Raw genomic sequence first — 14,432 nt, 5'->3', positions numbered from 1 at the left:
TCAATATAAATAAAAAAAGAGGTGGAGAACATCCCTACTGGACAGTCTTCTCCCCTAGACTTAAGGATATGTAGTTTACTTTAGACAAATTTGGAATCGACTCTATGAATCGACTCAACTGACTCCTATAATATTGAATCAGAATTGCATTCGATTCCAGAATGTCTGAAATCGAACAGCGCACCGGCCCAGAACCCTCCGCGACGTGGGGGAGGAGCTATGTTTCTAATGAAATTATAGAACCGCTCTATCTACTGGTTGCGCTAAGAAAAGCAAATTTCATCCGTTCATCAATTAATTTAAAGATTCTCAATTAAAATGTATTAAAATTTCTCAAAGGCAAACCCCCCACAATAATCATAACAATTATTTATATAAAACATAAATAATAACTAAGGTAAAAATACAGATTTTACTGAAGTAATAATTTGACTCCAAGTGCTATTTTTTATATATATTTTTTTTACAAAATACAAACAAACATGCATTCACTTACACGAAATTATAGTCTTATACAACGCATCAAATATGTACTGTCATCTGTGAATATAGTACATTCAAATGATCCAGTATATTTTTGAGGAGGTTATTTGATCCATAAAATTAACAGTAAATTGTATAACTTCCTTTGCATTGTATAATATTTCCAGATATTGGGCCACAATTATAGACATTTATTTTTAAGTATTAAATAAGTAATACAAATTATATTTATAATATTTTTATTCACATGTAATATAATTTTGAAAAACATACATTTTAAAATGTAATAAAAATAAATGTTAATGACCTTCAGAGGACTTTTATTGTTGTGACTCATGCGCAGTGTGGGGAATCAGTCACGTTGTGGAGCTAAGGTCAGAAACAGTGCTAGTGTGTACTGTGTTTATTAACTGTTTATTGTTAACTATTTGTTAAAGGATTAAAGTTTAAATCGGAGGAGATGGTGTTCCTGACTGTCTCCCGCTGGATTCGGAGCCGGGGTCCGGACCGGTACTGGAAAGTTCAGGAGCTTTTAAAGAACGCAAGGGTGAGAGATCGATATATTATTGTACACTGGTCACTTTAAACATGACTTTTAGAACATATCTGTGCATTAACTACATCAAAGAAGAGGTAATAACATAAGCACTAATAAATAATGCATGAAGAAACAAGGGTTATTAAAGGAATGTAGTTCGTAGAAAAGATGTCATTTCAGACCCAGAGCGCAAAGCTGTTTTCCTCCCAGTAAAGGATGGATGTGGTCAAATCTGGAGCAAGGGTGGATCTGGGCGCTCTCAGTGCTGTGTTTCTGAGGGGGACAGATTTAAAGAGAGATCCCATGTCTCAGTGGCTGTTGGTGATCCCAATTTCTCTGGAGGCTGTAAGGTGTCGTCCAGGAGAGTACACACTGATCAGGTCTTGTTTACAGCCTCAGAATCTGAGAGTGGATCAGGGTGAAAATATGTAGTCACTCAGGTTTTAAAAGCTGTACTACGAGTTTCAGGTCCAGCTTGGCTTGATCCAACATCCTTCAAGATGTACTTAAGACTCTGTCCTGACCCATCCGTGCTGGTCCGAACTCCCCTTTGGATACACATGTCAGAGATTCTCACTGTCTTCAAATGTGACTGAAAACCACAACCTCTTTCTGGAGAACATAAATCAGCTCAGATCTGCCCTTAGTAAAGACTTATGACTAAACTCAGGTCTGACTTTATTGATGTTCAGGCAGAGTGTTATGTGTGTGTTGTGTGTATCTCCGTCTCCACACTGATGTCTATATTTGGCAGTGTCTGAGCTTGAGGTGTCTTTTGGATCTTCACTGATTCAAAACTCTCTCAGGATGTTTTCTGAAATAGTGAAGCACTTTTGTAAGTCACTCTGTATAAGAGCTTCTGCTAAATGTCCTAAATATTAATGTAAATGTTAAATGTTTTTTTTTTTTTTTTGTCGACAGCACTTCAGAGGGAGGAAGAATCGCTGCTACAAGCTGGCGGTCCGCGCCGTCCGCAGGGCCTTTGTCTACGCCACCAAGGCCAGGAAAGCCAAGCGGCGCAATATGAGAACTGTAAGATAATAATTCACCATTATATCTTCTTGTTGTTGATGTTCATCTTATTGTTTTTATTAGGGTTAAAGCATGCAGTGCCATCCATTATCCATTATCTGTAACCGCTTATCCAATTTAGGGTCGCGGGGGGTCCAGAGCCTACCTGGAATCATCGGGCGCAAGGCGGGAATACACCCTGGAGGGGACGCCAGTCCTTCACAGGGCAACACAGACACACACACACACTCACACCTATGGACACTTTCGAGTCGCCAATCCACCTGCAACGTGTGTTTTTGGACTGTGGGAGGAAACCGGAGCACCCGGAGGAAACCCATGCCGACACGGGGAGAACACACCAACTCCTCACAGACAGTCACCCGGAGCGGGAATCGAACCCACAACCTCCAGGTTCCTGGAGCTGTGTGACTGTTGTGCTGTTGTTGTTATTATTATTATTATTATCAATATTAATAATTTTATTGTCTGTATTTCTGCTGTTTTGTTCTTCTCCTCTAGTTATGGATCTCACGCATAGCTGCAGCTTCCCGTGAGCATGGAATGAAATACCCCGTTTTAATGCACAACCTGGTGAAAGTGAGTATTTTACATAGTGGATTAAATATAAAACTCTAGGGAGGTGGCAGGGATTAAGCCTAGTCCTGGACTATACAGCATTTTGAATTGAAAGGAGGATATACTCCAGGACTAGGCTTAATCCCTGTCAGGGAAACCACCCCAGAGTGGATTCTGAATTATCCATAGTAATAAATGGATAAGTTACATTAGTTACTAAATAATAAGTGACATAATTAAGACTAATCTGAATTATAAACCTTGGGATAAATTCCAATAAATAAGCTTGGATTTAATACATTTATAATGCTGAAAGACAATGGACAATGTAGTGCAGTTTAAAAAGAGGTATAATATTTGTCCATGTGTCACATTCAAAATTGTAAAAGATTAATTATGGTCAAGGGAGTCATGGCTTAAAGGAATGATTCTCCCAAAGATTTGTACATTTTTAAAATACACATTATTATTAATTGTATTTCTAGAGCTAATGAAGCAAAGTTAATGGGTTGGTACTGCAGATTACTTTCTTCATATCATAATATTTTCGAGCAGAGGTGGATTGCCACGTTTACAACTGAACCCTTAGTTGAAATATTACACACGAGACTGAATCCTGTTGAATGGGACTAATGCTGCTCTCTCTGCAGTGACATACAGGGGTGGTAGTGCTCTACCATTCACTCATAGAAGCATCTGTTTTATCACAACATCATTAAAGTTCCCTGGTTTTTCCTTCTATATGTGAAAGTAAACATTCCATAAATGTAACTGAGAGCTGATTATAAGACATGTTTTGTAAATCATGGTTCCAGTGCAGTGTCCAGTTAAATCGCCGGATTTTGAGTGACCTGGCCATCACAGAGCCGAGGACCTTCCAGGCATTAGCAGCCTTAGCGCGAGCGAGGCAGCAGGAAGGTCTCAGAGCAGCGCTCGGTGACGGAAACGAACCACCTGGGGTCTTCTCGCGCGTGACACAGCTACAGTGACCCTTCCCTCTCATCCATTCATCAAAAAGTTACAGTGACCCTCAGCCATTCATCACACAGCTGCCCTTTCAGGCATTTACAGCACACCTATACCTCTGCTGCACAGCTCAAAGCTGTGGGATTTATTTCCCTCTGGTGGACTCTTGGCATTGGGCATGGTGACCTTATGCTCGTGTGCATCTACTCCAGAGTATCCCATTCCATTTCATGGGCCTATACACACATGTCCACAGTGGGCGGAGCTGTGTCCAGTTTGGGGGTCTGTGTATGAAGTGGAGAATCATGGAGGATTAAACCTGTTTATATAGTTATGCATTGTTTGTTTGTAAATATTGAGTGAATGTGTGCTGTTAGTTAATGAACTGCTCATGTTAATAAATCTATTTCCTCTCTTCTGTTTGAAAATATGTGTGTTAGTTATAGGAGCATATGACATACAGTTCTGCTTGTATTTCTATAATATTAAACATGCAATAATATTATGTATGAAAACTTCTATTTAATTTTAAAAGAGGCCAATGCTGTTTTCCGGGGCTGATGTTGACAGTAATTAAGGCTGGATCACAGCTGTATTTACACACACACACAAAAAAGAAAGTTAGTACCTACTATATACAGTGCTATTCATGCACATTTAAAATCACTCAAGTGTAGTATATGATTATCCAATATTAGTTTCATTGCAGATATTTGGGCTTTACATTATATTAAAAATAAAATGTAACCTTACGTTTTGAGTTATGAACTGTTGTTAAGAGTATAAAACAAGAATAATACATTAGAAGTTAAATAAAATGGAAAGATAAATACCCTCCAAAATGTATGTGGTCCAGTGGAGCCGCCATACAAAGTGTTTGGGCGGGACTTGGCTATGACCTTTAGAGGACGAGCTAGGGTCTGTCCCAATCAGACATATAAATCCCTACTCCCTACATTCTAACCAAGAATTTGTGGGATGATTATAACATCTGTGCAAAGCTAAGAGTGAAACTAAAAGAGGTACTACAACAAACAAAAATAATGCACTGCTAGTAAATGTTCTCTCTAAAACTGTAAGTGGGTCTTAATAAGAGAAGCTGATAAATAATATAAATGTCACGTAACGATTGTTTCAATCAGGTTTGCTAAGTCTTTAAAAACAAATTATTGACTATATAGGTTATATGTCCCAAACTTGTATTGTATAATGTTGTATTAAAACATTAAAAAATAATTTATGTGGAACAAAAACTTGAATAAAAATGTTGTATAAAATAATAATAACAATGATAATAATACTGGACTCCTGTTTCCACTACTTAACCATCCCTTTTAAGAGTTAATAATAAGATATTACACTTTAAAATATTTTTGATGTTGAATCTTAGAAACATTCTTGTTATTAGATAAGTGTCGCTTATAGATAAGGGCCGCTATTGGTGGGGCTAATATTTAACCCCCAAGAAAAAACATGTTGGCTCCCAGCTGCCCCTATGTACCCCATGTGAAGTGCCCTAGATAGACTGCAATTGTACGTTTGGAGTGTGCCTCATAACGTTCTCGCGAGAGTTGGAAGAGCTCCGTAGCAGCGTGACACTCGCACACGTGTGTGCGCAGCAGAGACCCGCATTCACCGGCTCCGCGCTCCTGTCCGTCCCGTGTTTATATTCTCTCAGAACCAGAGTCATGTCCTGGTTGTTTGGACTGAACCGCGGCCCACCTGAGCCCCCAGGGGATCTGCAACCGCCTTCGCCGCCGCCTCCCCCATCTTCCTCCGGTTCGCAATCCGGGGAGAAGCCGAAGGACAAATGGAGCAACTTCGACCCCACCGGCCTGGAGAGAGCAGCGCAGGCCGCCAGGGATCTCGACAAGTCCCGTAAGAGAACCGAGCCGCAGCCGGCTCTTTATTCCTACTTTTCCTGGGTCTTATGAATTATCCGTTCCACCGTATATGACATCAGATTTTTCTTAATATAAGTGCATTTGCAACTAATTGCTATTAGGGAAGAGATTTTGGGGGCTTGAGATTTCAAAGTCACCTGTGTGACCCCAGTATGCCCAGTTGGCATGAGCTTAGTGGACTATTATTGGGATCCAGGTGGGCTACCTGCATCACAGAAGGGCGGGCAGCCCAGCTCCTGTCTCTGAATTGGGGTCCACATGGTTTGTTGGCTGGGATATGATCATCAGAGCTGTATACACAAAGAAACTGTCTTTAGGAATAGTTCTATTTAAAATTATCTACAAAAATGTCTGATTATGTTAGTATTATTTTAGTATTTGAAGTTTAAGTGTTAATGCAAATATTCCATCAGGACACCCATTGCATCACTGAGTTCATCTTAAAGCGGTTAATGAATAATGTTCAGATTTAGATTCTTTTTTTTTAGGTATGTGTTATTAAATATCATGTTTACACAAAGACATATTCAGCAGCTAAATGGTCTTTCTGTGTTGTATGTAAAATAAAACATTTAACAAATTTTATTATGATAAATTATTTCAGTGTTTTAGTTGGGGTGTGTTTGCTGAACAGTTTGATTGTTTGTTTATTACTAAGAAGCTTGGAGCTTTTAACTTGTAACCTTGCCTTCTGTTGCTAGCGAACCTGGGCATTGCCTCATGGGAATTATAGTTTTTGCTACTACTAAGTTCAGCTAATTGCATTGAAATGTCATGATTAAAAACTACAATATTTCAATTTTTACCAAAGAAAGTTAAGTACGAACACAAATCGGAATGAAATTCATGTCAATCCCTTTTTTTTAGCTTTTCACTTTCATGAACACAGAGGTTCTGTGTTCTGTAAGAGCTACGTATTTATGTTTTCCTAAATAATCAGTATTATTGCTATTTAAAATAATTCCTACTTTCTATTCTAACGTTTTAAGCTTAAAACAGCAGCCAGGGTGGGGTTTATCAGAACCACTTTAATAGAAAAGGTACTAGCATTAGCAGTAGTTATGAACTAATGGTAAGATAAGATAAATTAAATAAAATTGATTGGTCCTGAAGGTGCCCTGTGAAGGACTGGCGCCCCCTCCAGGGTGTATTCCCGCCTTGCGCCCAATGATTCCAGGTAGGCTCTGGACTCCCCCGCGACCTTGAACTGGATAAGCGGTTACAGATAGTGAATGAATGATTGGTCCTGAAGGTAGTTGCAGCATAGCTCTAACACAAGATCTGAAATATTGGTGTTACTAATGTGTTTTAAATACAACGTTCTAGAGCAAGGTGTGTCTATATACAGAAATGAAGTGTATCTTTCGATGAGCAGTGTCAGTAGGTACAGAGTATGAGGGAGTGTCCATAAATTATTACCAATATCTGCAGTGACATCAGTGGTCAGTTTGGTTTGCACAGAATGGCAATTAATGTCTTAAACAGCACAAGGTTCAGTAGCAATTACACAGAGCACAACACTGTGTATTAATATGTGGAGCTGTACAGCGTTACTCAGCACAAGGCATACAACAATGTCCTGCAGTGAGGAGACTTGGTGTAGAGAGGTCAGTAGTGTCCCGCAGTGAGGAGACTCAGTTTTATTTCAGGGGGGAGGAGGCTGTAATGACATAATGGGGAGTTGTAATTGTACGCGAATAAGCGCAAAGTGGTGATGTTAGTAAATGTTTAGACGTGTGTATTGTAAGAGGATTAATTATGTTAATTAACTATGTCATGTGCCAGGTGTCTGCTCTCCTCTTCCTCAAGGCAGTTGGTCAGTGGTCTCAGAGTCTGGCTCCTGCTGTTTAAACTCCTCAACTCCGCAGCAGTGTGAATTTGAGTTAGTATGAGAGCAGTTTATTGATTGTGATGATGTAAATTGATGGTGGTTATGGTTGTAAATTGCAGGTCATGCTAAAGAAGCGCTGGATTTGGCTCGAATGCAGGAGCAGACAGTTCAGATGGAGCATCAGAGTAAAATGAAGGTAACCTGAATACTGAGACATAAACATGTCCTTTGAAGTCATTAGAAAAGCTTAAAGTGTTTAGTGATGTGCATCTAAAGCTGTAGGGGTGTAGATATTGTGAGGTTTTTATCCTCAGTGTGATGCCTGAATGTTTACCTGCCTACATTTGGGCAAAATATTTTTGATCTTTTTTTTTTTTTAATAATAATAATAAGTAATCTTGCAGTTTTTTTAGAAACCAATGCTACCTGCAGTGAAACAAATGAGTCAGTAATGGTGAAATGTATGTATCTCCCAACGCCAATTCCTGGTGTTAAGGTATATTACAATGTATGTGTGTATATGCGTGTGTGTTTAGGAGTATGAAGCTGCTCTGGAGCAGCTGAAAGGTGATCAGATCCGGATCCAAGCCGAGGAGAGGAGGAAAACACTGAACGAGGAAACCAAACAGCATCAAGCGGTAAAATGAAAGCTTTTTGAATGTTGTTATATTTGATTATAAACATTTAGAGTCTATTGTTAATTAATGCACTAAAGTGTGTGTGTGGTGCATGTGCATATTTATGCTGAATTATGATATGTAGTAATGGTTTTGTATGTATAACTGTGTGTTTTTGTGCTTTTTTCTCACAGAGAGCTCAGTATCAGGATAAACTGGCTCGGCAGCGATACGAGGACCAGCTCCGACAGCAGGTTCTGACCCACATCTGAGTCTGATCTCAATATTAATAATAGTTATGCATTAAATTTACGGATAACTAATACATAAGTTTTGAGATTATAACTGTTCTTTCCTGAGGTTGAGAGGTTGTTCTTTTTGTTTTAGCAAGCTTTGAACGAGGAGAACCTGCGCAGACAGGAGGAGTCTGTACAGAAACAGGAGGCCATGAGGAAAGGTAAAGAGGTTTTTCATAATGAAGCTATAGATTCACATTCATTCATTGTCTGAAGCCGCTTATCAAATTCAGGGTCGTGGTGGGTCTGGAGCCTACCTGGAATCAGTGGGCGCAAGGCAGGGAAACACCCTGGAGGGACGCCAGTCCTTCACAGGGCAACACAAACACTCTCACACATTCACTCACACCTACGGACACTTGAGTCTCCAATCCACCTACCAATGTGTGTTTTTGGACCATGGGAGTAAACCGGAGCATCCGGAGGATACCCACGCGGACACAGGGAGAACATACCAACTCCTCACAGACAGTGACCCGGAGCGGGACTCGAACCCACAACCTCCAGGTCCCTGGAGCTGAGTGACTGCGACACTAACTGCTGCACCCTATATTCAGATTCAGTTTTCAAAAAAAAAAATTAATAAATAATAAAAATCCCAAATTGATATTTAGCTCTATCCTGATTTAATCCACACCATCTCTGTCATATTCAGATCCTGTTGAGCAGATTTCTTTACTCTTCAAAGCTCTCGAGTACAGCCATTTGAAAATACTCTAATCCAAAACATTTAAATCGCTACTGCCACGTCCGGACTGGAGCTGTGTTCATTTGTGTTTAATGGTCATTTGTTTCTTAGAAATGTATTTTTTGGTGTGTTATATATTTAATTGTGATGTGTTTATTGTTCTTTTATTTGTTGGTAATATTTTTTACTGGAGCTGTATTTTTAGTGAGGCATATTTCTCCATTTATTACTTTGTGATGTATTTAGTATTTTAATCACTGTGATTGGTGATTTATTTTGTGTCTTGTATCTGTGATTGGTGCAGCCACTATCGAGCACGAGATGGAGTTGAGGCATAAAAACGAGATGCTACGAGTTGAGGCAGAGGCTAAAGCTCGAGCCCGAGTGGAGAGGGAGAACGCTGACATCATCCGGGAACAGATCCGCCTTAAAGCAGCCGAACATCGACAGACTGTTCTCGAGAGCATAAAGTACATACACCTTGTGTTTCTCAGCTCAGGACTAGATGACAGTTGTACAGTTGGATTAACAGGGGACATGATGATCATCCCCATTGATTTGGTTTTCTTTTTCAGAACTGCAGGAGCTGTTTTTGGAGAGGGCTTTAAGGCTTTCATTTCAGACTGGGACAAAGTTACTGCAACGGTACACACAAACACACTACACATCCTAAGCCATATAGTGCAACATCAACAGCCTCAGGCCAGGCTTTGATTTCTAAACCTTTTCTTTGGCTTACTTTCTCTTTTTGGCTTTATCTGTCAAGCTGTATATTGATCTATCTGTCTATCTACCTATGTGTCTCTATGCCTCTCTCAATAAAGCTCTGTAACAGTGCTGTAATCCACCTTCTGTTAAAGATGTAAAAGTGCTGTTTGTAGACTCTATTTTCTGTGGTTTTAAAAGTCTGATAACTGTCATCTGTTTCTTCCCCTCCACTAGGTGGCAGGGTTGACTCTGCTGGCTGTTGGTGTTTATACCGCACGTAATACAACAGGCGTAGCAGCACGGTACATCGAGGCTCGACTTGGAAAACCATCGCTGGTCAGAGAGACGTCTCGCTTCACAATCTCAGAAGCGATTAAACACCCCATCAAGGTATGTGTGCGCACACACATTCACATACACAAATATGTGTATATACACACGCAAACAAACATATATTTTGAATGTCTTAGACTATCTGGTGAATATCTCTCTCTCTCTCTCTCAGATGAGTAGGAGGTTGATGAGTAAGCCTCAGGATGCATTGGAGGGAGTAGTGCTCAGTGTGAGTATTAAAACTGATCAGTAAATATTGATCAGTATTCCAGTCTCTGTGATCTCCTCTTTTCTGTTGAATCAGTTGTCATCATCTCATTTTAATCCTGATAATGATCAGCCCCATCAGTTACAGCAAATAATCACAGAAACCTCTAAACCCCAAAACTGCAGCCATTTCCACAGCAACCGCAAAAAACCCACATGTTCCTTGTCTCCACACAGCCGCCTCTGGAGGAGCGAGTGCGTGACATTGCCATTGCAACACGCAACACCCGCCAGAACCACGGCCTCTACAGGAACATCCTCATGTACGGACCACCGGGGACTGGGAAAACACTCTTTGCCAAGGTATACAAATACACACACACACACTTCCAAATAAGGCAGGAGTCTCAAAGTCATTACCAGGAGACTACTGGGCAGGGGGTCTTCTTCAAGAAGGGGTCATGATGAAAAGCGCTCAGGGGTTAATATCTGTCCCTATATATATCTTCACAGCTTTGGAGCAAATTATTTCCTCTCTTAAAAAAAGCTTAATTTAAGGGCACAAGGATTTTTCTAAATCACATGTTTCTAAACTGGGATTATGACCCCCTTGGAGGTCTCTGCATGTTCCGTATTTATGTGTGTGTGATTTTACAAAGTATACAGATGTAGAACAATGTGCAGCACTCCCAGAGCAGTTGCATGGAGGTTTAGTTTGATGTGGTCAGTTGCTGACCGGTGTAGTGACCTACGTATAACAGTAAGCGCTGTTGTAGTGCGGAGTTACTCCGCAGTAAAGGGATCTGTGTGTGGAAAAGGTTCTAAATAATTCTGGACAGTTTCTGCAGCTCATTCTTTCAAATCACTCTTCCCTTTCTGTCTGAGCAGAAGTTGGCAATGCATTCTGGGATGGACTTTGCCATTATGACCGGGGGAGACGTCGCCCCCATGGGACGGGAGGGAGTTACTGCAATGCACAAAGTGTTCGACTGGGCCGGAACCAGCCGTCGAGGGTAAGCAGTTCACTTCAAGTTTATTTATATAGTGATTCTTCCAGCTGTCACAGTGAGAGCAGCACATTAATATCCACTCTGTGTGTGTGTATACAGTGTGTATATGAACTGCAACACACTTTCGCTTTGTTTTACTTAGTCTTCTGCTGTTTGTGGATGAAGCTGATGCATTCCTGCGTAAGAGAGCCACAGTAAGTGTTTGATTCCCAGACCTGGACTGAGTCTAATATTACATCCTCAGTGCTGAAGTTTTTGTTTTGATATGTAAATAATGTGATCAAAGCCAAAACCTCATGAGACATCTCTTTAAAGTGAATCTGACAAAGCATCTTTAAAGGAGAGAGACTCATTTTGGGGCTAATAGTGGACTAACTGGGTCACTGTAAGTCCACCTGTAAGAAACAGGCCCATAACCTAAATCTGCTGTAGTGTAGTTATTATGATAAAACATATTTGTTGTTGTTTGGGTTTAAAGGAGAAGATCAGTGAAGACCTGAGAGCGACCCTGAACGCCTTCCTGTACAGAACCGGAGAACAGAGCAAAAAGTGTGTTTTCACACACACACACACACACACACACCTCCCTCAGTTAATCCTCAGCTTCACCCCTCTATCCTCAGTGTGGTCAGTCTGTTGAGAAATGTTTACAAAAGTATTTTTTGGTTAAATTTATTGGTTAAAAGTATTTAATTCATTAATTCACATATGAACTCTAATTTCCTATACTTTAGTCATGTCACAGGCTCCTATCTCCTCCACCCATTCCTGCCTCTTACCATGTCACCCTGCCCTCTCTTTAGCCTCAGGAGTGCTCTGTGTTTCTTGGCAGGTTTATGCTGGTTTTGGCCAGTAATCAACCCGAGCAGTTCGACTGGGCCATTAATGACCGCATAGATGAAATTGTGAACTTTGCTCTGCCTGGTCCTGAGGAGAGAGAGAGACTTGTCCGCCTTTACTTTGACAAATATGTCCTGGAGCCGGCCACTGGGGGGCGACAGTGAGTGCACACTGCTTCTGATGGCTTTGTTTGTAGATTTGAATGAATAGTGTCCTGATCTGGGGTCTTATTCCAGTGCTTACATTCCAGTGCGCGCTCTCTCTCTCTCTCAGGCGTCTGAAGCTGGCTCAGTTTGATTATGGAAAGAAATGTTCAGAAATTGCTAAGAGAACAGAGGGAATGTCCGGCAGAGAGATTAGCAAACTCGGAGTGGCCTGGCAAGTAAGTGGACACATCATTTCACAAATTCAGTTCAATAGTTATTTTTGAATAACTAGTTTTGTTTTGTTTGTGCTCACTGAGGTCAGATTTAGATCTGCAACAACAGTGGACAAAATCTTATGAATCCACAACAGCACCCACTTGTGGAGAATTAAAAAAAAAAAAAATCACATCCATATCACTATTTGGGTTAAAAAATACTTTTCAGATTTGATTCAAACCCAGAATCAAATTTCTGGTTCAATTACTGATGCTCCAGATTAATATAAAGCACTACTCCTCTTTCTGTCTGACTAGAACAACTGAAAGTAGGACACGCTGGGTGTAATTGTGTCACAGTGAGCAGGTTCTCCAGCAGGGGGCAGTATAGCATCTCTCCTGTTAAAAACAATGCTCTTTTTTAATATCTCTCCCTTCACTCTCCTCTCCGTCCCCCAGGCTGCTGCATACTCTTCTGAAGATGGTGTGTTGACCGAGGCGATGATTGACGCTCGAGTAGATGATGCCGTCCGTCAGCATGTCCAGAAAATGGACTGGCTTCAGGACAGTGAGGGGATCACTATGTCTCCCAGCCACCAAGGGGCAGCAGCGGCAGGGAAGAGTGCCAAAACGGGCTTCATAGTGCCTCATGAAGCTCCCCCTAAAGCTCAGGATTTGCTCTCTCCCATCCAAGAGATATCCACTGCTCCGGACTCTACCACTGTAGCAGGAGAAGGGGGTTCCACTGTGGATAAAGGGACTGCTCCATTCGCAGAAGATAAACACACTGAGAAGAAAGAAGTGCCGCCTAAAGAGGGTACACCAGTTTAATAAGAGTCCGGTTCAGGGGCCAAAATAACATCACAGAGCAGCTGGTCCTGGGTCAGATTCGCAGAGGATGTCTGTTTACAGTGGGTATCTATGTCTTTATACACTTCTGCAATGACCTGTGTGGACAGAAGAGCAGAATTCCTCAGCTGAAATAACCCCCAGGAAAATAGGGGGCAAACATTGTGGGTAACTCTGGAAGGCTCATAGATGTGCAGAACTTGTTTTTAATCTGTTAATTAATAATATTAATAATACTACTAATAATAGTAATTTAAAGGAGCAGTGAAGTTGAAAGCCATTATAAAATCATTCCTCAAACACAGTCTGACAATTTCACAAACAGCTGCCTACTCCCTACATAGTGCACTACACATGTCTTAAAGTAATCTAATCAAATCTCCAGATTAGACTGAACCACATGTGTACGCTTTCCTACTGAAACATTATAACTCACCAAGTGCACTAGGAATGGAGGAGGGAGGCGTTTGAACCTGAAAAATATGCCCAGCACTATATGACTATATTGTGATTTGCATATTATAGCAGTATATTAATCATCAGTAAGTTCATCTGGAGCTCTGATTGGTCAGAACTCTCACGCTACATAGCTCCTTGTTTACCACAGGATGCAATAGCAGCGACTTGTTAAACATTACATTGAGTTTTGTCACAAATCCAACTCAGACCTAGAAGTCTTTATATGGGTATGATGCACACTACAGAACAAAGACATGGCTTCAAGTGTCTACTGGTCAAAGGCTCATTTGCATTTTGATGTACTCTATGGCATCAGTACCCAGGCCAACATACATACATACTGTGTGTAACAACCATACTGTGTGGCCTTACTACCAAATAACCTTGGACAGTGTCTGGAACAGGCACTAGATTATTTCTGAAAGGCCAGTTACAGCAGTGTTTTACATTTAAGGGTGGCCTCATTGTGGACAGTGTGATTTTCTGTCATTATGGTCAATAGAGGGTGCACAAAATTGGAGAGGAAAATGTAATGTAGCTGTCTCAGATGTGTATGTAATAGTTCATGTGTAGGATGTCTCATATTTTCACTGATGAACCATGTCAACTCTAAAGGCTGGAGTGTGTGGAACTAGAGTGAGATGGAAAACATTTCTTTATCTTACATTAAAGCAACACTGATTTGTTAAACAGTGTGTTTTTATCACAGTCAGGTGCTTTATTGCTGCAGAGTGGTTAGACGTTTGATCACC

The 14,432-nt window shown here is 40.7% G+C and overlaps 2 protein-coding genes across 2 annotated transcripts; both read left to right on the top strand.

The window, feature by feature from the left end:
- Positions 1–825: 825 nt before the first annotated feature.
- On the top strand, positions 826–4,209 carry mrpl20 (mitochondrial ribosomal protein L20). The gene is made up of 4 exons (XM_066672719.1): positions 826–1,030; positions 1,943–2,053; positions 2,555–2,632; positions 3,427–4,209. Exons 1-4 carry the CDS (start codon positions 944–946, stop codon positions 3,598–3,600), a joined length of 450 nt encoding a protein of 149 aa, XP_066528816.1. The 5' UTR covers positions 826–943; the 3' UTR covers positions 3,601–4,209.
- A 952-nt stretch (positions 4,210–5,161) lies between these two features.
- On the top strand, positions 5,162–14,376 carry atad3 (ATPase family AAA domain containing 3). The gene is made up of 16 exons (XM_066671263.1): positions 5,162–5,455; positions 7,432–7,508; positions 7,849–7,950; positions 8,124–8,183; positions 8,317–8,386; positions 9,218–9,383; positions 9,489–9,558; positions 9,856–10,011; positions 10,127–10,183; positions 10,399–10,524; positions 11,050–11,174; positions 11,314–11,365; positions 11,650–11,720; positions 12,004–12,171; positions 12,285–12,393; positions 12,832–14,376. The coding sequence occupies exons 1-16, from the start codon at positions 5,266–5,268 to the stop codon at positions 13,201–13,203; spliced, it is 1,971 nt and encodes a 656-aa protein (XP_066527360.1). The 5' UTR covers positions 5,162–5,265; the 3' UTR covers positions 13,204–14,376.
- Positions 14,377–14,432: the final 56 nt, after the last annotated feature.

The sequence above is a fragment of the Hoplias malabaricus genome, chromosome 5 (assembly GCF_029633855.1).
Source record: "Hoplias malabaricus isolate fHopMal1 chromosome 5, fHopMal1.hap1, whole genome shotgun sequence".
Classification (NCBI taxonomy): domain Eukaryota; kingdom Metazoa; phylum Chordata; class Actinopteri; order Characiformes; family Erythrinidae; genus Hoplias; species Hoplias malabaricus.
The sequence above is the reverse complement of the archived record's forward strand: the minus strand, read 5'-3'. Positions and strand labels throughout refer to the sequence as shown.